At 47.0% G+C, this 25,039-nt stretch overlaps 2 protein-coding genes across 2 annotated transcripts in view; both read left to right on the top strand.

Annotated features, from left to right (window-relative positions):
* The window catches only part of CKLF (chemokine like factor), a 10,404-nt gene extending 4,559 nt beyond the window's left edge, over positions 1–5,845 (top strand). The window contains exons 2-4 of the mRNA XM_056862355.1: positions 3,537–3,695; positions 4,672–4,767; positions 5,744–5,845. Coding sequence (XP_056718333.1) covers positions 3,537–3,695; positions 4,672–4,767; positions 5,744–5,845 — 357 coding nt within the window. The remainder of the gene's footprint in view (positions 1–3,536; positions 3,696–4,671; positions 4,768–5,743) is intronic.
* A 3,901-nt stretch (positions 5,846–9,746) lies between these two features.
* CMTM3 (CKLF like MARVEL transmembrane domain containing 3) lies at positions 9,747–22,707 on the top strand. Its single transcript, XM_056862785.1, has 5 exons — positions 9,747–9,851; positions 15,920–16,075; positions 18,880–18,975; positions 20,727–20,847; positions 22,668–22,707. The coding sequence occupies exons 1-5, from the start codon at positions 9,747–9,749 to the stop codon at positions 22,694–22,696; spliced, it is 507 nt and encodes a 168-aa protein (XP_056718763.1). The 3' UTR covers positions 22,697–22,707.
* The last annotated feature ends 2,332 nt before the right edge of the window (positions 22,708–25,039 follow it).

Here is a 25,039-nt window from a genome sequence, read left to right on the forward strand (position 1 = left end):
TGTGTCTTGTTTCCTTTGATTAGAATGAGTCATCTCTCGAATCCCTTCAAAGTTGCTTTTTGTGGTACGATGTGTGTCGGATTTTCCCTTTCTGAAAGGAATAAGGAACAGGTGCCAACACTAACCTTAAGGCCTGTTTTTAAATGTGATCCTAATGCCCGGTTTAAATGAGATGCTGGGCAAATGCAAAGTCCCCCAGGTGCGTTTTTTTGGCCTGGCCTGCAGCAGCATCATATTTAAATCAGCTCTCAGCATTGGGGGGTGGGTGGGTGTCTAAACTGTGTAAGGATTATAGATGCAGCCACACACCTTGCTGAAAGTTTTGAACATCCCCCTTTGAGAGGAAACAATTTGATCTCTGGTTTTCTCCAAGGGAGCCTCAACTAATGGTAGCTGCTAATTGGTCCTGAAGCAGCAAAGTACTAGAGAAAAACTGGGGTGAGGGTATGGGTTTTTTTGTGAACCCATCTGGGCCATGCCAGAAAGTCTACTCCCTCTTCTTACTGCCCTAAATCCCTACAGTTGTGTGTCCCTTTTGCTCCCCACTAGTTTGTTAAATTCTGCATTTGCTCTCCCCAGAGTTGCAATACACACCACAGCCTTCATTACATGGAAGTTGCCCAACTCCCGCAGACAGAAAGGAGAAGGACTTGCTTGTTTATGTATTGGCAATGCAGCAACACAGTTTACTTGTACATTAATGCTCAAAATTTGGTGGTTGCTGCTCTAAGTTCTCTGTGTGCCCACTGCAAAACCCTCCTTTGCTCTCCCTTCACTCATGGGGAGGGGGCAGGAAGGGTCCCAGATCTTCGGGTCAGAATAATAAAATACAAATAACCAGGGAGGCCAGGTCCGTTGAAGTCCATTGATTAGAAACTTAAGTATTGATTCAGAATAAGTCACTGAATAAAAAAATACTCAATTTTGAATGTATGCAGCTCTTTTTGTAGGAATTTTTTGTTTGTTTTCTATTTGGAAGCTTATTTGTTTTCTTACATTTTTATCCCACCCTACCTCCAAGGAATTCAGAAGAACATACGCTGGGTTAGATCCTGCCAGCCATTTGACACAGGTCTCACCTCATTTCCTCCTGCCTGCAGCCTTCGACTCACATGACCTTTATCCATGTTCAGGGCCTGTGATTCACAACATATCTCCCTCCCTTTTTCACTATTGGAAAACCTGGCTGGGTCCATCCATTGTTCTCCCCATCTTATCATCCTAGCTATCGCTGTCACTCAGGATTTCTCACTCTCCCCTTGGATACTTGAGAGCCGCCAAGAGAGCTGAGTTCCCCCAGGGATGTATGCTTGTGAGGAATCCCAACCTCCCTGGTGGGATTTACCCTTTTCTCCCCCAAATTGTCAAGATTTTAGTGGTTCAGGTTTGCTACCAGCCAAGCACTTTGTTTCCCAAAACCCCTCTTGGGTGATCTGGAAGGGGGAATAGTCATAGCTTGTCGGAGCAGCCTTTGGGTAGTTGGGTAAGAATTCCAATGCAGTCTCACACATCCAGGAGTGGATTGGGAAGTGTAAACAGCCCTGGAACAAGCTAAGCTGAGTGGTTCCTGAGGCATTACCCTTACCAATGATGGTCCTGAGCCAAATGGCCCCTGAGACACTGACAGAGTTGCTGGGGCTTGGCTCTGCTTGCTTCTGAGCCAACATGGTGTAGTGGTTAAGAGCGGTGGTTTGGAGCGGTGGACTCTGATCTGGAGAACCGGGTTTGATTCCCCACTCCTCCACATGAGCAGCGGACTCTAAATCTGGTGAACTGGATTTGTTTCCCCACTCCTCCACAGGAAGCCAGCTGGGTGACCTTGGGCCAGTCACGCTCTCTCAGCCCCACCTACCTCACAGGCTGTCTGTTGTGGGGAGGGGAAGCGAAGGTGATTGTAAGCTGGCTTGATTCTGCATTAAGTGGTAGAGAAAGTCGGCATATAAAAACCAACTCTTCTTCTGGCCACCAGTGGCCTGCTCAAGCAATGGCCCGCTAGGAATTTTCCCTGTAAGTTAAATGGCCGTCTGCCCCTGTACACAGCCTTTAAGAAAAAGGGTTTAGTTAACTAACACAGGCCTTTTATGCATGGCTGTTTCCCTTGGTGTCACACACACACACACACACACACACACACACACACACACAACTACTACAGGGCTTCGTTTTGATTATGCATGCATTTTCTGACCATCAGAGGTTGCCTGACTCTCCCCACACGTTTCAGCACATTTTGCCTGTGTTTTCTGGATGCTGGCAAAACAGCTAGAAAACGTGCAGGGAGAGCGAGGAGACCTCTGATGGTCGGAGAATGCATAAATAATCAATACAAATCCCTGAAGTAGTTGGGGGGGTTGACCTCAGGAAACAGCCATGCATAAAAGGCCATGCATTCTACTCAAAATGCCAACACAGACTAGGTAGGTACATCAATGTATAAAGGTATCGTTTCTAAGAAATAAAACCGAAAGAAATAACTAGCTAACGCACCACCACTCACCCATTTCTTTATGCCCTTCTTTGTCTCTATGCACCTTTTCCAAATAGACAGGCTATTTTAGCTCTTTCCTTCCAAGTTACATGGATCTTTGTTGAGCCAACCATAGCTTTGTGATCTGTCTGTCTCCCTAAAGCCCACCAAAGTTCTGTTGCCCAGTCCTACATTGTTTTGCACCGTTGATCTTGCAGCAGAGAATATTAAAACTATTCATCTTCCCCCTCCTGACAGCAAACCCCACATGCTCTTGTTCTCATTGATATTTGCCACAGTGAAAATGTGTGCTTCCTTCCTGAGTGCAACATAAGGAGCTTATGGTTGTTTTCACATATTTGTGCATGTTTGCTTTGAGCCGGCTACATCTCATTCACAACAGCAACTACCCAGTGAAGTAGGGTAAGCTGAGAGAACGGGTGGCACAACGTCACCCAAGAATCTGCAAGGCGAGTGAGAATTTGAACCTGGGTCTCCCCACTGCTAGTCCACCACTCTAATCATTACACCGTGGTGGTGCTGAATGGTAGTACTACGTTTTCCCTGTGTCTGTGATGATACCAGCTTGGAGCGAGTGGATAGGGAGAAGCTTTTCTTCCTCTCTCATAATACTAAAATGAGGGGTCATCTGCAGAAGCTGGAGGGTGAGAGATTTAAAACTGATAAAAGTATATTTTAACACAACGCATAGTTAAATTGTGGAACTCCCTGCCCCAGGATGTGGTGATGGCTACCAACTAGGAAGGCTTTAAGAGGGGAGTGGACATGTTCATGGAGGAGAGGGGTATTCATGGCTAGTAGTTAAAATGGATGCTAGTATGATGCATACCGATTCTCTCCAGGATCAGAGGAGCATGCCGAATATATAGGGTGCTGTGAAACACAGGCAGGATGCTGCTGCAGTCGTCTTGTTTGGGGGCTTCCTAGAGGCACCTGGTTGGCCACTGTGTGAACAGACTGCTGGACTTGATGGACCTTGGTCTGATCCAGCATGGCCTTTCTTATGTTCTTAAGATAGCAAATTTCTGTTCTGTCTTTATTCTGGCAGGTTTTAGCTTTCATGGCGTTTGTCAGCTTTGCAGCCGTAAGGGGTCATGAAGCGTTCATAACCCTTGGAATCATGGAATTTGTGATCACTGCGTTATTCTTTTTGCTGTATCTGCTGGGACTGCAAAAAAAATGGAATTTCTTCTTTTGGCCCTTAGCTGTAAGTATTAAGTCGCTAATCTTTACACACATTTTATTGCCAGGGCAGACAAAATTAAATACATTGGGCAATCCATACAGTCTTAGTTGAGGCTAAGATGTTTTAAGGATACGTCTAAAAATGTAAAAAGTAAATGGTCCAAGTGCATGTTTGCCAACTAAAAGTGTCTAAGGTGGTTTTTGCATGGTAATTAACAGCGCGTTCCAGGCTGAATTACCCCACATATTTTTTTAAATTTTGCACGCGGAACCATCATTCCGGAAGTGACTGCGAACCTGCTTCTAAAGAGCCCATTTAACGCGAACTTTGGTGTTTGCCACGAAGAATCCCCCTCAAGGAACAATGCAAAACAACAGATGCGCGTTAGCTTTGCATATGCTAATGGCTATGCAAACAGGAACAAAGGAGCAGGTGAGTGGGGGGAGTGGAACTTCTCCTTTTGAGTTGGGACCAATAAAAGGCATTTTTAAAGTCGCATCTTCAAAAAGAGCTTTGAGCAAGCATCAAAATTGACCATGCAAAAATGGCCTCAGAAGATATTGTGTGATAATGAAATCTTTTTAAAATGTGATGGCCATTTAAAAAACATAACCAACCTTTTGGGGTTATAAGCTGAGTGAACAAGCGCAGGTGAGATCGCGATCTAAGCCTGAACTATTTGCAAAGTAGGCAGCTCTCTTGTGATACGCAAGATAAATAGTTTGCCCTCTGTTCCTGACTGATGATACAACATACTTGCAAACATTACAGGATTGATTCTAGTAAACACATATATTTAAGCTTAGGTGTTGGTTGGAATAAACTCCAATCATGAGACACGCATGTTAATAAGGCATACTGAATTTGGATCTGACTATAGATATATCAGTACTATTACCATTATCATGTCAATAAAGGTGACTGAAGCTGAGATGTATCAGTACCTTGGCAGTTACGGAGTGTGATATTAAAGCATGTTATTTGCTGCGTTTTCCAGGATGCTTTCGACAGTCTTGTGGCAGCATTGTTCCTCATCATCGTGGGTTTGTGCGCAACGGTAATCAAGACTAACACTGGAACGTTAGTCGGAGGAGTAAGTAAGAGTCTCTCTGTAGAAGTAATACATATAAGCAAATCCTTCTTGGGGGTCTCAGGAGGGTGGGGACAGACCATGCAGGGTCGGATTTTGCCTTACCTGTAACTGCGTTTTCACCTGCTGTGCTTTAGTTCTCTCCCACCGGAACGAAGGCGAACCATGCACACTTACAATGCAACCCTAAAATGAGCTATATTCTTCTAAATCCATTGAAGTCAGTGGGCTTAAAAGGTGGTGACTCTGCTTAGTATTGCCGTGTTGGAAACTGGAGGGTAAGCCTGCGTCCTGTTCCTCTTGATGCCAGTGGCCGGGACAGAGCATAGGTTGAGGCCCCTTTCCGCTGTACCCAGATCATCCATCTACTTTGCCCCGTATAAAGAGGTTGAAGCTGGTTCCCAGTTCCTTATTTGTATATTATTATTAGTGTCATTTTGTCCTCCTTACCTCAGAGTAGACTGGACCTTCACGGTAAGTAATCAAGGTTCCGTTCTCCCCAATGGGGACTCAAAGCAGCTATCATATTCTGATCCCATCCTTCCTCCGGCAAGCCTGGAGAAGCATATAACGTTTTCCCAGCCCAGACTTTAGGCTGAGAGAGAGTGCCTGAACCAAGGTCACCCAATAAGCTTCATTGCAGTGTTGGGATTTGAACCCAGGTCTCCAGATCCTAGGTGAACATTTTGACCACTCCATCACACTTGGCTTTGGAGACTGCAGCTAGCATATGACTGAGACAAGGCCCAAGTATAAGTGATCGCTAGGTGAAACAAGGAAAAATGACCTTATGGAAGGTGATATGGAAACAATTTATTTTCTCATCTATCACAAAATATTTAAGAGAAAGGTTCACAAACTCGAACCAAGTCGCCAAGCTGTGACAGTTGCTAAAAAAAAAAAAAAAAAACAGGCCAAAGTCTAAAGGTAAGGTGAGTCACTCCTATGAAGTCTGAACCACTTTCTTTTTCACTTGCAGGTGTTTTGTCTGCTGCTGTTTGTTCTTTGCATAGCAGATGCTGTCATCCTCTTGAAAACGATTTCCTTTAACAAGGATGCAAGGAATGTTACTCGCAAATAGAGTGACCAGCTAACAACTGGGAAAGCCTATCGAGCAATAGGCTTTTTGTGTTGCAATCTTTTATGTGTTTTTCTAAAAGAAAAATTTAAAATCGGGGCAAGACCCAGCCTGTCAAGTACTTTTAAGTCCCACTAATTTCAACAAGAGAAATCTAAGTATGTTCTTAACTCTCCCACCAAAACCAAGGGGACGTAAATTGGCTTTGCTTTGGCTGGATTGTGCCCTCGAATTTTTATTTATTTTTCTTGTTCACTTTTCAGAGTTGTTCACTTTGCTGGCCGGTATGGTCAATCTTTAAATTAAAAATGGCCCTGTATATTTTATAAAATACCTGTTCTGTACAGATATCTGTACAGATATCATTTAATACCTGTAAGTGTTCATCAGGTGTGAAATAGCAATTCTAACCAACATTAAATGTCAAACGATGGTAAGTTTCTGCACTGGTCTGTGTTAATTGTTAAACATTTTCATTAAAAGCCTTTATTTAAAAAACAACAACGCTGAGTGCTGTGTGCATGTACAGCCTATTTTCCTGAATCCTGAGAAATGCACGGCCATCCCTGAAGGGTTCCCAGTGCCATCCTAAGCAGCATTACACCCTTCTGAGTCCACTGACTTCAGTCGCGCTGTTCATTTCCTTTGCAGACCGATGCTTTTAAGATACTTGTTTTGAACACCTGTATGCAAGCAAGCTGGCTTTTAAAACAGGCAGCGTTTAGCATCTACCATCAGATTCCGAGAAAGAAATTGTGTGTGGGGGGTGGGGGTGGGGGAGGCTATGCAATACACACACACATCGCAGCTTCTAAGTGGATTGGGTCCTAATAGCTTTCATGCTCAATCTCGCCCACCCCCTCCACTGCGTAATGTGTCCTGCATAGCTTTCATGCGAGCTGGTCCCCTCTAGACCCTGGCGTAGCCTTTCCAGTGATCTAAAGGAGGCGCTCTTGTCTCCTTCCTCGTGGAAAAACTGGTCAGACCTTACCCAGAACTGCCCACTGCTTGCTCTTTGTTCATACACATTTGCAAGCCTGAGGAGCCAGCATGGTGTAGTGCAGAGGTTCCCAAACTTTTTGAGTCATGGAGCACTTTTCAGGAGAGAATTTCATCACAGAGCACTAATTTTCACCTAGCACCTGTATACTAAACCGAAAGACAGTAGTATTTTTCTTTCCAATCTCTTCGCGGAGCACTAGGAGATGCTTCGCGGAGCACCGAGTGCTCCTTGGACCACAGTTTGGGAATCTCTGGTGTAGTGGTTAAGAGCGGCGGACTTTAATCTGGAGAATGGACTCTGGACTCTAATCTGCTCCACCTGAAGCCTGCTGGATGACCTTGGGCCAGTCACAGTTCTCTCCAAACTCAGCGCACAAGGTGCCTGTTGTGGGGAGAGGAAGGGAAGATGATTGTAAGCCGCTTTGAGACTCTTTATGGTAGGGAAAAGCGGGGTATAAAAACCTACTCTTCTTCGTCTTCTAATCTTAGCCTGCCTTACAGATTACTTCTAGAGGGGGGAAGTCTCCTTCCATTGAAGGAATAGGAATAGGAACCCATCTGCAGAATGAAGGTGTTCAAATGGCCCACCAACCTATACATATGTAGCATTTTAGACCACAATCTGGAGGCCACTGGACTACCAGGAAATTCTTCCCAGTAATGGTGCTGCTTTTTAAACCAAGCTTTTTCATCCATGGAAATAGAAAATACTGCTCTTTTTGTCTGCGGTTAAGGAGGGCTGTAACTATTTAGGAGTGCAGTGTGAATCAGTGTGAATTTAAGGGCAGGGGCAGCTTGCTTCTGCATCTACTCCTGAATCCGGTGCAAAAACAGATTCTTAAAAGGCAATTTTTGTGTCGCTGGGGAAAATGTGTTGGCCATCTTCTGGCCATGGAATAGGGGTCACTGGGGTGTGTGTGTGTGGGGGGGAGGTAGTTGTGAAATTCCTGCATTGTGCAGGGGGTTGGACTAGATGACCCTGGTGGTCCCTTCCAACTCTGATTCTATGTTTCAATGCGGATAAGGAAGGGGCAGCAGCTTATCTGTTGTGGCTAAATGGAACCTCCATGTACTGAAGCAGTATACCCTTTTGGCTACAGAAGCGGGAGTACCAGGGGAGGGGCACCAGTTCCATGCCCAGCTTATCTCTGGAAAGAGGCTGGTTTAAAGGGATGATACATTGATGGGCTACAGTAAGGCTCTCCTCATAAGAACATAAGAAAGGCCCTGCTGGATCAGACCAAGGCCCATCAAGTCCAGCAGTCTGTTCACACAGTGGCCAACCAAGTGCCTCTAGGAAGCCCCCAAACAAGACGACTGCAGCAGCACCATCCTGCCTGTGTTCCACAGCACCCAATATAATAGGCATGCTCCTCTGATACTAGAGAGAATAGGTAAGCAGCATGACTAGTATCCATTTTAACTAGTAGCCATGAATATCCCTTTCCTCCATGAACATGTCCACTCCCCTCTTGAAGCCCTCCAAGCTGGCAGCCATCACCACATTTTGGGGCAGGGAGTTCCACAGTTTAACTATGCGTTGTGTGAAAAAATACTTCCTTTTATCTGTTTTGAATCTCTCACCCTCCAGCTTCAGCAGATAACCCCGTGTTTTAGTATTATAAGAACATAAGAAGAGCCCTGCTGGATCAGACCAAGGCCCATCAAGTCCAGCAGTCTGTTCACACAGTGGCCAACCAGGTGCCTCTAGGAAGCCCCCAAACAAGACGACTGCAGCAGCACCATCCTGCCCATGTTCCACATCACCCAAAATAATAGGCCTGCTCCTCTGATACTAGAGAGAATAGGTATGCAGCATGACTAATATCCATTCTAACTAACAGCCATGAATAGCCCTCTCCTCCATGAACATGTCCACTCCCCTCTTAAAGCCCTGCAGCCATCCCCACATCCTGGGGCAGGGAGTTCCACAATTTAACTATGTGTTGTGTGCAAAAATACTTCCTTTGATCTGTTTTGAATCTCTCGCCCTCCAGCTTCAGGAGACGACCCCGCATTCTGGTTTGATGGGAGAGGGAGAAAAACCTCCCCCTGTCCCCTCTCCCCAAAGAGCGGGGAACAAGGCCTTCGTCAGACGTACTTGCACTAGATGGGAGAGCTGGGCTGGGTGGGGAGGAGAGGAGGAGGAGGCGGGGGTCTTCAGCTTCCCCTCCCTCTCCGTCTCTGGTTCCCAACCTTTTCTTGACCAGGGACCACTAGGACTTTTGTTCGGTGCAGGGACCCCAAGGTTCAAAATAAAAATCCCGAGAATTCGAAAATAAACTTGAATCATCACTGTTAGTGAAACATTAAACTTAGAATAACATCTGAATATCTATTTTTATACGAGAGAACTTTTCATTGGAAATATTAATTTATGATGGGTTTAGAACTTTGTTTCGCGGACCCCACTTTAGTTCTCGCGGACCCCTGGGTTCGTCTAAAACCAATGACAAAGCCAGCCCATTGGAAGCAATGGGAGAGGCTGCGCAGCCCATTGAAGAGAATGGGAGAAGAGAGGGTCGGCTGACTTGCATCGACTCCATTGGAAGACATGGCAGCACAAAAACGGTTGCAAAGCTGTGCAGCCTCTCCCATTGCTCCCAATGGGCGGACTGGTCATTCGTTTTAGTGCATCCCCGCCAGAAGCCGCCCACGGGGGGCTGCATCCTCACCAGCCCCAGATCTGCAGATTGCAAAGCTGGCTGCCCCAACCCACCTACCCACCCCCGTCCCCTCCCTCCCTCCCTCCCTGCCTGCTTCCGCAGACTCAGGATTTCCGTTTCCCTCCTTTGCAAAACGCCTGGGTCTTGTTGCAAGCTCGGCGGCGCGCCCCGCGATCCCGGACGCCGCGCCGAGCGAAGGCGGGGGATCCCCTCTCCAGCCGCCCCGCTTGCAAAGCATGGACCGGTCCGAAGGGGAAGATCCGCAGCCGGGGATCCGCCTGCTCCTGCCCTCCAGGGAGTTCTTGCTGTCCCGCAAAGGGCTGCTCCTGCTGGCCGAGGCGGTAAGGGCGGGAGGGGGGGTGTTACTGGGCAAGCAAATGCTTGGGTGGGGGTGGGGGGAGGCTGGACGTGAGCTCATCCTTCCCGGCCGTCCCCCACCCCACCGCCTGGCTGCCCCTTTCCGCGGCTGGCTGCAATCTACCGGGAATAGGGTTGCCAACCTCCAGGTACTGGGGGAGAAACAGGCACCTCTGTACTAATACCAAAAGTTAGGAAAACAGTATAGGAGCGAAAAACATTAACAAACAAGGTGCAATTTTTATATAAGCTACTGAGATTCCTGTAAACATACAATGTACAAATACAAGTAGCCACACTATAACTGCCCTGACCTGGATGGCCCAGGCTAGCCTGATCTCATCAGATCTCAGAAGCTAAGCAGGGTCAGCCCTGGTTAGTATTTGGATGGGAGACCACCAAGGAAGTCCAGGGTTGCTGGGCAGAGGAAGGCACTGGCAAAAAAACCTCTGTTAGTTTCTTGCCATGAAAACCCCAAAAAAGGGGTCACCATAATTCGGCTGCGACTTGAAGGCACTTTACACACACACACTATAACCAACACATAGTATGTACAAAATGTACAACGAAGGAGCAAAAAATCTTTCAAAGGTCTCAGCAGAGTGCCAAGTATGTTTAAGTTCAAGTTCAATTTTCAGAGGAATAAGAAGCCACAATCTTCAATAGGATACGGCCGTTTCAAATTCACAATAGTGTAGAATCCTTCTTCAGTCCTTCAGAGAATTGCTTCTAAAGAGTGTATAGTCATACACAATCATTTTCATATCCCACATAGGATAAGTATAAATCAGGTTACTATAAGACTTCCAAAAGGTACTTCACATCATGCAGCATTGTATATTTTGTACATACTATGTGTTGGTTATAGTGTGGTTACTTGTATTTGTACATTGTATGTTTATAGGAATCTCGGTAGCATATATAAAAATTGCACCTTGTTTGTAAATGTTTTCCTAACCTCCAGGTAGTAGCTGGCGATCTCTTGCTATTACAACTGATTTCCAGCCGAGAGAGATCAGTTCCCCTGGAGAAAAAGGCTGGTTTGGCCATTGGACTCTATGGCATCGGAGTCCCTCCCCTCCCCAAACCCCGCCCTCCTCTGGCTCCGCCCCTAAAAGCTCCCGCCGGTGGCGAAGAGGGGCCTGGCAACCCTAGCCGGGAACGAGAGGGGTGGAGCTGGGGCCCTTGGGTGCAAAACGCGACCGCCCGAGCCAGCAAAGCCCCCTGGGCTGAGGCTGCAGCTGGGAAAGAAGAATTGGGGGATGGAGGGAGGAGATCCAGCGTGTTTGCAGCCCCGCCAGGAAGGGTTGCCAACCTCCAGGGGGTGGCTGGAGATCTCCCGCTATTGCAACTGATCTCCAGCCGATAGAAATCAGTTCCCCTAGAGCAGTGGTTCTCAACCTTTTTTTGCTCCATTCCCCCCTTCCACCATTGTTCAGAATATAATCCCCCCTTCCCAAAATAGTCTATCTCAAAAAGTGCATTCCAAATAACATGCACTTTGCTGAACAGTGGTCCCAATTCCCCCCCTGGAACCCTAAAATTCCCCCCTTGTTGAGAACCCCTGCCCTAGAGAAAAGGGCCGTTTTGGCAACTGGACTCTATGGCATTGAAGCCCCTCCCCAAATCCCACCCTCTTCAGGCTCCAGCCCCAAAATCTCCAGGTATTTCCCAACCACCTACCGCTAGGTAGGGTTGCCAGGTCCCTCTTCACCACCAGAGAAGGTTTTTGGAGCGGAGCCTGAGGAGGGTGGAGTTTGGGGAGGGGAAGGACTTCAATACCATAGAATCCATTGGTCAAAGCAGCCATTTTCTCCAGGTGAACTGATCTCTATCAGCTGGAGATCAGTTGTAATAGCAGGAGATCTCCAGCTAGTACCTGGAGGTTGGCAACCCTACTGCCAGGAGAGGGTTGAGGATGCCTGAAAGCAGCTCTTGGAAAAGCAACTGGGGCCTAGAATCTTTTCCAGGGTAACCTTCAGATCATGGGGGGGGGGAGAGACTGGAGGAGGGGGGAAATGGGCAGGGGTCTTTTTTCCAGGCCCTCATTGGAATGGGCGGGATGGCGGGGTGCATGTCTCCTGTTCAAAAAATCTGTGTCACAAAATCACAACTGTTTGCCGAGGCCCCCTGAGTGTTTAGTTCTGGTGCTTCAACCAAGAGAGACTGGCTGTTACCCCCCACCCCCTTTTTGCACTGAGAACAGAGACTTATTTGATCTGCTTTCACAATGGCATCTGTCAGCTTGGAAGAAACAACCCTGCCTTTCTCCCAAACTGAACCACCCGCCCGAGTGACCCAGGCTGGCGGCACTGTCCCAAGCTTAGCCCGAACCGATCAAGATCAGTGGTATTCGACCCACAAGTCAGAACCCTCGGATGGGGCGCGAATCTGCATAGAGCAGCCGCTCTTGGTTGCCTTTTGGAAGGACCCCGCTGCTAGTGTGCATGCGCAGAGAGCAAAATCGCCACACCTGCCTTAGCGTGCATGCAGAGAGGACTATCAGAATGGTAAGGTGGGGTCATTCAGCGGTGGAGGATATTCTCCCGTGTGCTGACACTTGGGTTTGATCCTCACTATGGTGGAATGTCAGCTTGTGCTTCCTGTCCCTGCTTCACCCTCTCCCTGTCATCTGACTTCCTGTCATGTGCTTGAAGTGCAGTGGGCCCTGGGTCTAGATAAATGGAAGACCATTGATTGAGATGTTCAGTTTCATCCAAGATTGCCTGGCCCCAAAGGGTAAACTTGATGCTGAGCCACAGCCCCTCCTCAGTTTTGGGTGATATCTGAATGACGCCAAAGGGATAATCCCACCATGACCGAATAGAAGTAACTTGGATTTTCAGTGTAGTGGGCTTGGAGAGCAGTGAAGCTTTGCATTCCAGTCTTTCCTCTGCTGGTCAGTTCACTTCACCTGATTATTCCAATTATTCTTCCTCTCCCTTTGTTCTCTTGTCTGCCCTCTCTTTTTTCCAAATCATGACTGAAGATGACAAACAACTCTAGAAATTCCCCCTTTCCCTCCAAATAATCAAAACTTCACATTTTTCTCCTGATCTCAGCAAGATCATTAGTGTTTTTTTTTCTACATGTTTCACATGGGGCTACCCTTGAAGGTAATCCGGAAGCTTCATTATATCCGAACATGCACGTTTCGGCTTGCATTTATCCTGCAAACCCAAATTCCAAACAGTTGCTTGGAATCCTGGTTTGCAGGGCAAACACAAACTTTAGTTTGCAGTTCAGACGTAACAGCAAATTAGGGCTTGTTGTCATAAACCTGGAAGTAGCCAGTTGTCTCGCTGTGAGACTGAACTACATTCAAGATATATTCACGTCCAAGGTAAAATCATGGTTTGCAATTACATCTGAAGCGAGCATGACTATTTACCCTAACTGGAAGCAATGCTCCATGGCTACAGGCAGAGAACAGGTTTTTTTTCTCAACACTGACAACCTGAGATCCTTTAATGGGAGATACCAGGGATCGACCCTCTAGATCATGGGTGTCAAACTCAATTGTTACATGGGCCGGATATGACATAAATGTCACGGTCAGGCCGGGGGATGCCTTGCCAGCCCAGATTGAGAGGGGGGGTGGATCACGCACCAGATAAGAGCTCTCAAGGGGCCAGATCCAGCCAGCAGGCCTTATGTTTGACACCCCTGCTCTAGACAGTGCTTCCAAAAAAACCTATACTTCTGCCATGACCTGTACAAAAATTCCAAATCCCAAACTTTTGTTCAAAGTTACAGTAATCAAAGGGTGGGGTTTTTTTTGGGGGGGGGTACTCCTACCTGCAGGAAACATGACTTTGCTTCGACCTTTCTCTCTCTGTCTCTCTTTTTCAGTCTCCTTTCTGTATCAGAAGCTTCCACCTGGGGGGGAAAAATTGCATGGTGTCAGAAGACCGCTTTCCATGACCCACGAAGGCTGACCAGTCCCTGGGCAAGGAGAGCTCTTGAATGTATTGATTGGGGAGGACCGATTTTAACCAAGGAGGGCAGTTATAATTGATGTGTGCGTTTTGTTTTGTTCTAAGTTCATTCAGTTTTGGTGAGTCACTGTTTAGGAACTGAAAAAAAGCCTAACAATGAGTTAGTGGTAAATTAGTTATCTGCCGGTTCTTCCAGTATCTAAAAAAGGGAACCGATTCCCCCCCATACTCTATTTAAAGGCAGAGAATTACCCAGCGTGACCGGCAGCGCTCCGTAAAAGCAATAATGATAATGAAGTTACAGGAACCCGTCATGGTTACAAGACTGGCAACTTTACACTTCCCTCATATAGAATCCAACTTATAAATCAGTGTCTGTCATGACAGTCAGCGTGATGCAGTGGTTAGAATTTCAGGCTAGGATTTGGGAAACCCAGGTTCAAATCTCCACTCTGCCACAGAAGCTTGCTGGGTGACCTTGGGCCAGTCAGACGCTTTCAGTCTAACCTACCTCACACGGTTGTCGTGAGAGTAAAATGACAGAGAGGAGAATGATGTTAGCCGCTTTGGGTTCCCAAAGGTGGGCAATAAAGTGAATAAAATGGGCCATGGCAGGCCTTGCAAGTCCAGTCTTACCTGTGGTCAGTCAGAATCTCCTCTGGATGACCTTTTCTAACCTGTAACCCAGTCCGTCCCTTTCCTTTCCCAAAACATCAGGGTTGGGGGGGCGAGCTAGTAAGTTCGTTCTGTGAGCCAGTAACTTCCTGGTTTTATTTTTATTTGCTTTTGAAGCACTGACAACAGCGGAAGCAGCCCTGCTTCCGTTAGCCAAACCTAGCAGGAAGTGGAAAGGTGAGTGCCCTCTCCCAACCCCAAGCAGCGGGGAGACGAACAGAGATCTTGGCCTGGCCAGTCTGGCTTAACGGACAGTTTGATCTCGCCTCAGCGTTTTCTGCTCCAAATGTTGCTACAAAGAGCCACTTGGACACGTCTGGGATTTACAAGCAGTCACATGAACACATGAATCTGCCTTATACTGAATCAGACCCTTGGTCCATTGAAGTCAGTATTGTCTACTCAGACCGGCAGCAGTTCTCCAGGGTCTCAGGCTGAGGTCTTTCACATCTTCTACTTGCCTAGTCCCTTTAACTGGAGATGCCGGGGACTGAACCTGGGACCTTCTGCATGCCAAACAGATGCTGTACCACTGAGCCACGGCCCCTCCCCAACTGTCCTGGGGCAGTTCATCTCCAGCATAAGCTTCCTTGTTCTGCAAATCCAAGCTCTCCGCTCTCTTAACTCATGTGCTTACAGTCTTGTAGGGTGTCTTGTAGGGGCTGCGTGGGGCGTACTCATAGTTGAAAGCCACTGATGGAGTATCAGGCATCATCGAAGAAGAAGTGGTGTCGGTTTTTATATGCGAACTTTCTCTACCACTTAAGGAAGAATCAAACCTGCTTATAATCACCTTCCCCTCCCCACAACAGGTACCCTGTGAGGTAGGTGGGGCTGAGAGAGCTCTAAGAGAGCTGTGACTAGCCCAAGGTCACCCAGCTGGCTTCATGTGCAGGAATGGGGAATCAAACCCGGTTCTCCAGATTAGAGTCCACCTCTCCAAACCACTGCTCTTAACCACTATACCACGCTGGCTCTCCATGAGCAGCAGACTCTAATCTGGTGAACCGGGTTGGTTGGGAAGGCAATTGTAAGCCACTTTGAGACTCCTTAAAGATAGAGAAAATCGAGGTATAAAAAACCAACTGTTCTTCTTCGTCACCCAACAAGATTCCATAGCGGAGTGGGGATTTGAACCCGGGTCTCCCAGATTCTAGTCCAGCTCTCCAGCCACTGCACCATGCTTGCCTTCTTGGAATAACAACTGGCAATCCAAATTAAACTAGAATGCTCTGACATTGTCCTGGACATGGTAAAAAGTTAGAATCCTTGCCTTTTCTTCTTTTTTTTTTAGTAAAGCACTTCTTTAGCTTGTTCTTAGTTTAAAAGAGAGTGTCATGCGGCCTCAAAAGTCATGTGACCTCCCGTGCCGGGGAAGGGAGGGAGGGCACCCCCACACACCTTGTGCGCAAATAGCAATGCTCTCCTTTCTGTTGCAGGTGCTGTCCTTTATCATTTTCATCTGCTTTATTGCTTCCAAAGCCTCGTCTTTCTTGACTGTGCCACTGCTCACATTCCTGCTGGCCCTGGGTTTTCTCTTTGCGTATTCCTTAAAGTTGAACGAGAAGTTCAAAGCAACCTACTGGCTTTTGGCGGTAAGCGAGTGCATGCAAATGCATCCAAGCAGGGGGAAGGCTCCTTCTGCTGGTGGGATCTGGCCCACTTGGGGTTGCCAACCTCCAGGTACTAGCTGGAGATCTCCAGCTATTACAACTGATCTCCAGCCGATAGAGATCAGTTTCCCTGGAGAACATGGCCGCTTTGGCAATTGGGCTCTATGGCATTGAAGTCCCTCCCTTCCCCAAACCCCGCCCTCCTCAGGCTCCGCCCCTAAAACCTGCCACCAGTGGCGAAGAGGGACCTGGTAACCCTATTTTCAAGGCAAGGGACCGTCAGAGGTGGTTTGCCATTGCCCGCCTCTGCATAGCAACCCTGGACTTCCTTGATGGTTGCCTATCCAAGAACTAACCAAGGCTGACCCTGCTTAGCTTCCAAGATCTGATAAGATCAGGCTGCCCTGGGCCACCCCCTGTAACCCTTTGAAGGGCTCCCCGCACTCGTTTGCCCGCTGAGCAGCACTGCAGTGTTACAGCTCAGGAAAGGGGGTTGTTTTGGGTCACCAGCACTTCTGTATGGGTGTGATGGGGATAAGTGGAGGGGTTGGGGGTGGCAGCAGCAGCTAATGGTGCAGGAAAAGGGAGGGGTGTTGTTCCCACCTGCTCCTGTATTGCTTTCTACTGCTACTATGCACCCCTACTCTGGAAACAGGCTAAGATGTCCTGCATGGGGGGGGGGGAGCTAATTAGCAGGCTTTGGTGGCTGATTTGAAGACTGTGGAAGGATTGCTGGGGTGGGGTGAGGGCAATGGTTAATTCTTTCCTCCTATGCCTTGTTCTGGATTTAAATTCTCTCCCCCATTTCCCTCCCTCTCTCTTTTCTCTTCTCTCTCTTCCCACTTCCCAGCGTGGTGTAGTGGTTAAGAGTGGTGGTTTGGAGTGGTGGACTCTGATCTGGAGAACCAGGTTTGATTCCCCGCTCCTCCACATAAGCGGCGGAGGCTAATCTGGTGAACTGGATTTGTTTCCCCACTCCTACACAGGAAGCCAGCTGGGTGACCTTGGGCTAGTCACACTCTCTCAGTCCCACCTACCTCACAGGGTGTCGGTTGTGCGGAGGGGAAGGGAAGCTGATTGTAAGCCGGTTTGATTCTTCCTTAAGTGGTAGAAAAATTCAACAAATAAACACTAACTCCTCCCCTCCCTCCTCCTCCTCCCAGCGCTTCTTCCCCAGTCGTCAAAGCAGCCATGTACAGTTTGTAATTATGTTTTATGCATGGTTTGGAGAGAGTGGACAGGGAAAAGCTTTTCTCCCTTTCTCATAATACTAGAACGTGGGGGCATCAGCTGAAGCTGGAGGGTGGGAGATTCAAAACTGATAAAAGGAAGTATTTCTTCACGCAACACATAGTTAAATTGTGGAACTCCCTGCCCCAGGATGTGGTGATGGCTACCAACTTGGAAGGCTTTAAGAAGGGAGTGGACATGTTCATGGAGGGATATTCTTGGCTACTAGTTAAAATGGATACTAGTCATGATGCATACCTATTCTCTCCAGGATCAGAGGAGCATGCTGAATATATTAGGTGCGGTGGAACACAGGCAGGATAGTGCTGCTGAAGTTGTCTTGTTTGTGGGCTTCCTAGAGGCACCTGGTTGGCCACGGTGCGAACAGACTGCTGGGCTTGATGGGCCTTGGTCTGATCCAGCATGGCTTTTCTTATGTTCTTTAAAAGATCACACATCTCCCTCTGTCTACACATTAACCCTTAGTAGCTTGCATTCTTCAAACTGGCCTCCAGATGCTGCTGTTCTTCCAAATAAATGCACCACGTTAGCACACAGGGTTGGGGGGGGATGCAAACCCAAGCAGCAGTTCAAGTTCCTCCAGGATTGGTTCATGTCTGTTATTTCCCATCAGCTCCTGGATCTGTTTAACTGTCAGAAGCTGCAAAGGGGTACAACATTTCACAGCAACTCTGTGCAGAGCTAGCAATCTCCAGTAGAACCCCGAGGAATCTCTCCTTTGTATGTTATATCAATATTTAACTAGCCAGCCGTCCACTTTCAGCCACATAACATACGTCACAGGCCCTCCAAGATGATTTTATAAAAAGGGGAAATCTCTGAACATGAGGTCCTATTAAAAGCATATGTGGAAAGTTCCAGAATACCACGCGTTACTCACCTCTTTCCGACCTCCAAAGGATTTATGTTCCCTCAAGGATTCACATATGACAATAACCTCCCATCTGTTCGGGACTGACAGAAACCTGACTGTGCGCCTCAGCCAAGATCACACAAGATCTCTATTCAGATTGCTGCTTTAAAAACAAGCAAACCAATCCCAGTTGACCAGCTTTTCCCAAATACCCATTGCCCCAGTTCAACAAGGGAGATTCACTTGCATTCTTCCCATGTGCAGCCGATGTGGGAGAATAGGCATTTAACTGTCCTCTTACGAATACAAAGATAATATGTACTGGCCGAAGCCCTTACCTGGATGGCCCAGGTGAGCCTGATCTCATCAAATCTCAGAAGCTAAGCAGGGTCAGCCCTACTTAGTACTCGGATGGGGGACCACCAAGGAAGTCCAGAGTTGCTACGTAGAGGTAGACAATGGCAAACCACCTCTGAACGCCTCTTGCCTTGAAAACCCTAAGGGGTCACTTGCCTTGAAAACCTGACAGCACTTTCTACCACCATTTTCTGATTGATGGGGGCTGCCGATCACCTCTCCACTCCCGAGCTGAGAAACCCGTTAAAGAAACAAACAGTCTGCACGATGCAATTTGGATGGCCCCCTCCTTCACTAGATTTGAGACCTCTCCCTTCTTTTCCAGCATTTCTTGTGCTGTGTAATCGCTGCGGTGATCTACTTTGCCATCTCGATTGCTGCCGTCTCAAAATACTCTGACGGGGCAGCAAAGGCAGCCGGGGTAAGTTGATGGGTTTGCGCCCTGGGCCTCCATTTGGAAACCAAGAGGACGGTAACAGGATCCATTCCCCTGAGATCATTAAATGCTTGGCAGCCATTCCTTTAGATGTGGATGGTCTTAATGGAACATTAGACATTCCGTAAAGTCAACAAAACGCTGAAAGATATGTAAATGGATATCCCAAAAGGGTTTTTTTTTATTGGTAAATAGCAGCCACAGAGGCACCAAATTCAGACTGGGAAAGATGAGGGGGGGATTAACCATTTCCTCCCAAATAATTTTCCTGCCATTGGATTCCCCACCCCCATCCCATGATGCATCATTAAACACATCAAGCTGCCTTAGACAGAAATCAGGCCATTGGCCTATCAAGGTCAGTACTGTCTCTAGCTGGCAGCAGCTCTCTGGGGTCCCGGGCAAAGGTATTTCACATCCCCTGACCCTTTTAACTGGAGATGCTGGTCAGGGATTGAAGTTGGGACCTTCTGCATGCAAAAAGAATTAAAAGTTGAGCTAATATTATACAAATTGTTATTATAATTTATTATCGAGTGTACACACATTAAAAACACTAGGCCCAAAACATATAGGCTTCAAATTAAAATTACTAAATATCCAACAGTGTTGTTGATCTGTAATAAATGCAAATGACCAATATGAAACCAGACGCGTTTCGGCCCGTTCGGCCTTCCTCAGTGGTCATATATACATTCATACATATTTTCACAAACACACCCAAAAATACATAAAAGATATGTTGAAAAGTAACCACCTTATATGTTGTGTGGCTCCGTTGTCAATTGTAGCAAAATATATTGTTTTAACCATTTAAAATTGGCACACACACACAAAGGTTCTTATAGTATTTTTACAATGTCCCGTGAATGTGTAAATCATCAAACAGTGGTACAACGTACTATAATAACAATTTGTATAGTATTAGCTCAACTTTTAATTCTTTGTGTAGTTTAGGTTGAGTTTTTTCCCTTTTTGTTTTTTCTATTACCTTCTGCATGCAAAACAAATGTTCCACCATTGTCCCATTGAGCTCTTCTAGAAACCTGCCCCCCATGGCAAATAGCTGCCAAAGGGGGAGGTCAGAGCTGCGAGAAACACGCAGGGAAGAGTTAACTGCCGCAAGCTACAGCCCAAATTGGGTGCCGACCTCCCATTGTGCTTTTTTAATTATAAAAGCATCTCGAATAGCGTTATTTTCTGCTTAGAATCAAAAGGGAAGTAGGATGGACACAACACATGAACACATGAAGCTGCCTTATACTGAATCAGACCCTGGGTCCATCAAAGTCAGTATTGTCTACTCAGTGGCTCTCCAGGGTCTCAGGCAGGGGTATTTCACATCACCTACTTGCCTAGTCCCTTTAACTGGAGATGCCAGAGATTGAACCTGGGACCTTCTGCATGCCAAGCAGATGCTCGTCCTCTGAGCCACAGCCCCTCCCCAAGCTTTTGACAGAGGCCAAGATGCTGCCCCCAAAGGTGGCGAGGGCAAGCCTTAACTTTTAAACTGGAGCATGAACAAATTGCCTTGGAATGTTACGCTGTCGTCCCCCACCCACACGAGCGCACTGCCATACAGCGGCAGCAGTTCTAGTGACCTTCTCTATCAGGGTTGTGAAACATTAATAGGGAGACATGCTGGGTTAGAGCAGTCAACCCTAGAAGAAAGAAAACGTCCTCTGTCAGCTAAGGGACCCTTCATACTTTCAGAAGCTCCATCCTTTGTTCTCCAGGTCTTCGGCTTCATTGCGACCATTGTGTACGCCGTCGATTTCTACATGACCTTTAACAGCCTGGTAGCGTCGCTCAAGCAAAGCGATCCTTCAGATGCCGCCGAGCAACGCAGATCAGAAGGTGGGTAACAAACTAGCCATGTGGGCCACCAGCCCCGCCCAAGGAAGATCCCATTAGCCTTGGAAGTGCTCCGACTGGATGTGTGTGCGTCATGTAATCATAAGGCCAGGATTGCCCTGGCAGTCTTTAAGCAGAGGATGGACACGCACTTGTCAGGGATGCTCTAGGTTGATCCTGCATTCATCAGGGGGTTGGACTAGATGGCCTGTATGGCCCCTTCCAACTCTATGATTGGATGTATTTTTCGCTTCCCACAGGAGTTCCGGATTGTTTTGTGTGTGTTTAACTGGAATGGTAACATTCAGGGAAAGAAGGAAGACGTGCCAGTGGGCCAAACTAGATGACACCCTGGGAGATCCTTGAATGGAATTCCAGAAGGTTTTAATCGAAAAATTGCAGTTGATTCAGATTGTGGCTGCTGCGTGTGGCTTCTTCCCCCATATCATTTTCTCAAATTCTAATGACTTCCTCGAGCGATTTGTTACATTGGCAGAAACCTACATTGCTTGTATGTTTTCTCCTAATGGGGTAGATAGTAGCAGCAGGGGCTGTTAGGAAAGGGTTAAACCTCCACGGCCCAATTCGAATCTAGCAGCCACCCCACAGCTATTGTATTATGTGCCATCGAGACACTTCTGACTTATGGCAACACTATGAATTGAACCCCCCAAATGTCCTATCCTTGACGTCTAGCAAACTGAAGGCTGTGGCTTCCTTTATGAGTCAATCCATTTCGCGTTGGGTCTTCCACTTTTCCAAGTGCCTTCAACTTACCGTTAAATATGTGGGAGACCTAATCACAGATCTCCTGGCAACTCCTATACACGTTTTGGGCACCGCAGTTTAAGAAGGATGTAGACAAGCTGGAACGTATCCAGAGGAGGGCAACAAAGATGGTGAGGGCTCTGGAGACCAAGTCCTATGAGGAAAGGTTGAAGGAGCTCGGTATGTTTAGCCTGAAGAGGAGAAGACTGAGAGGGGATATGATAACCATCTTCAAGTACTTGAAGGGCTGTCATATAGAGGATGGTGCCGAGTTGTTTTCTGCTGCCCCAGAAGGTCAGACCAGAACCAATGGGTTGAAATTAAAAGATAATTCACAGTGGGTAGCCGTGTTAGTCTGTCTGCAGTAGTAGAAAAGAGCAAGAGTCCAGTAGCACCTTAAAGACTAACAAAAATATTTTCTGGCAGGGTATGAGCTTTCGTGAGCCACAGCTCACTTCTTCAGATACAGCTAGAATGTTACAATTAAACAATTAAAAGAGTTTTCATCTAGACATTAGGAAGAATTTTCTAACAGTTAGAGTGGTTCCTCAGTGGAACAGGCTTCCTCGGGAGGTAGTAAGCTCTCCTTCCATGGAGGTTTTTAAGCAGAGGCTGGATGGCCATCTGTCAGCAATGCTGTTTCTGTGACCTTAGGCAGATGATAAGAGGGAGGGCATCTTGGCCATCTTCTGGGCATAGAGTAGGGGTCACTAGATGTGTGTGGAGGGGTGGTAGTTGTGAATTTCCTGCATTGTGCAGGGGGTTGGACTAGATGACCCTGATAGTCCCCTCCAACTCTATGATTCTATAAGACAGGGCTTGGCGTGTAACTTCCGCCGTTCAATCAAAATGCTCATAGGAGGGCAGTAGTTGTTGGGCACAGCCGGAGCCCAATTGGTTTATTCATGTGAGTCAAGTAGCAAAGAACTACCCCAGTTTGCGAAACCCTTATAGGCCCCCTTTGCAAGCTGAAGGTTTGCCCAGGCTCCTTCAATGCACGCATATAAAGCAAGTCTGCATTGTAACTTGATTTTCCATAACTTCTCTCTTTTCAGAGGATGCCTCCGACTCAGATTCAGACTGAAGGGCAAAGCCTTCGGGAAGCAGGAGCCAAGGATGCTCTCTCTTGTAACCCTTGTGTGTGTGAACATTTGTCCCATCTGTGCAGGGAGCATCGCCAAGGTCAGGGATAAAGGGAAACAAGTGCATTCCCATCTCATAGGAACTTCCTTGGGAAAACAAAATCTGCTGGCATTTTAAGCCTAACCATGATTTTCCTTCTACCTTTCCTCCTTCGGCACTACACCGTACAGTGTGGATGAACTTTGAAACTTAGAACCTAGGTAATCTTTTACAGTCAGACTCATTAGATATAACGAGGACTAGGCGTGCACCCAGGGGCACCCTTCAAGCACAATGGAAGGTAAAGCACCCAACGCTTAGCCTAAATGTTTGTTGTCATTTTTTTTTTAAAGTCAACATTCTGGAGAGCCAGCGTGGTGTAACAGTTAAGAGAGGTGGACTCTGATCTGGAGAACCGGGTTTGATTTCCCCATTCCTCCAACTCCTTCGTTCTCTAGCTTTTGCTTTTTTTTTTAATCTTAAAAGGTACACAAAAATAGAATTACTGGAACGGGATTTGCATTTGCAACAGCTATTTTTGTAGATACAAAAAAAGTGGTACAGATAAATTTGTGGGTAAATATACGTGGGCATGCTGGTGCAAGGAGCGGGTCTGATGCTGATTTTGTGCTTTTTTTTTAGCAGCTTGGGGAAGAGAAACAGAGAAGTAACTTAATCCTTCTGCTTCTCCCCTCCAAATTCTTCACCCAGTTGTTTCCCTTTGACAGGGTTCCAGATGTGTTTAAATAAGTTCAAACATGTGTTTGGATCCAGATTGGGAGAGGGGAAGCAGCAGGGGGCATTGGGAATGGAGAGACGGTGGACTGGGGAGTAGCAACCCCTGCTGCTTCTCTGCTTTACTCCCGCTAAGCTGTTTAAAGCGGCATCATAGCCCTGACACCCACTCTCATGCTAATTCTAGCAGCCTGCCTGCTAGGCTGACGTATATCTGACACTGTTCCATGTTGCAACCAAAGCTTAGTAACAGAGTACGATTTTGGTTGTAAGAAACTTGACTTTTCTATGCTTTGGTCCAGCTTTCAAAAAGGAGGAGGGGCTTTGCACATGCTTTGCAGGGTATGCGATCAAACCACTAAAAGGGGGGGCTGTGGCTCAGCAGTAGAGCATCTGCTTGGCATGCAGAAGGTCCCAGGTTCAATCCCTGCCATCTCCAGTTAAAGGGACTAGGCAAGTAGATGACGTGAAGGATCTCTACCTAAGACCCTGGCGAGCTGCTACCAGTCTGAGTAGACAAATCAAATCAAATTTATTTTGATGCAGGATCAGCTCTGGACAAAAACAATTAAAAGTTAGGTTAAAATAGTAAGACTTAATGGTTCTGGGAAAGATGGTTTGAATAGGAGGAAGAAAGATCATCTGTGGGGTTAGATTTTTCGTCAGCCGTTTGCCGATCCCACAAGACCGAAGGCAAAATTTGACTACTCATGTGGTTATCTCCCGGGAGGAGTCTGCTAAGAGAAGGGAAACTTTAGCTTTTTCAGATCTCCCAGGGAAAGTTAACAATACGGGGAGAATGTACTGCAATCTTATATCGCCATGAAAAGGGCATCAGAGCAGAACATGTTCTGTGGTTTCCACTTTCTCAGTTTTGCATGGACATAATTGTTGGTAAAAAGGAGTACGGTGATACCTGCCTTCCAGGAGGGCTGAAGGTAAGACATTAAAATGTGCAAGAGTAAAGGCCCTTCGGTATTTGCATACTTCCAATAGACAATACTGACTTCGGCGGACCAAGGGTCTGATTCAGTATAAGGCAGCTTCATGTGTTCATGTAAGAATCTCCAGTATCAGCCCCGGGAAAAGCTCCCTCCCTTAGAGAGCCACACAGAGTAGATAATGCTTTGCTGACTGGCCCAGTGGTCAGACTCATCATAAGGCATTCACATAGGCTCAAGGTCTAACTTAACAGCAAGAATAAGGCATGAACAGTGATGGAAATAATTTAGTGCTTCAAAATCAGGGAGACAGGGCTGCCCATTCCCTCTATTCTATTCCTAGAACTTCTAGCAACGAGACCAAGCACCCATCACAAGCACGACAATCCAAAATGTCATCAGCATGTAAAGCAATCTCACCCCTCCCCCACAAAACGATCAACAAGATCAGTATCAGTTTCAGTATCATTTGGAAACAAGCCGCTCAGAAATGAGTGCCTTTGTGGGAAAGGACTGGCATGTTCTGAGTGGTTCTGCACCTCCAGGCAAGGACGTACCCACAAGGTCCGCCTGCCAGTGAAGCTGCCACGCAGCAAGGAAAGACCAGGAAGCCAAGCTAAATTAGGACA

The sequence above is a fragment of the Euleptes europaea genome, chromosome 17, assembly GCF_029931775.1.
Source record: "Euleptes europaea isolate rEulEur1 chromosome 17, rEulEur1.hap1, whole genome shotgun sequence".
NCBI classification, from domain to species: domain Eukaryota; kingdom Metazoa; phylum Chordata; class Lepidosauria; order Squamata; family Sphaerodactylidae; genus Euleptes; species Euleptes europaea.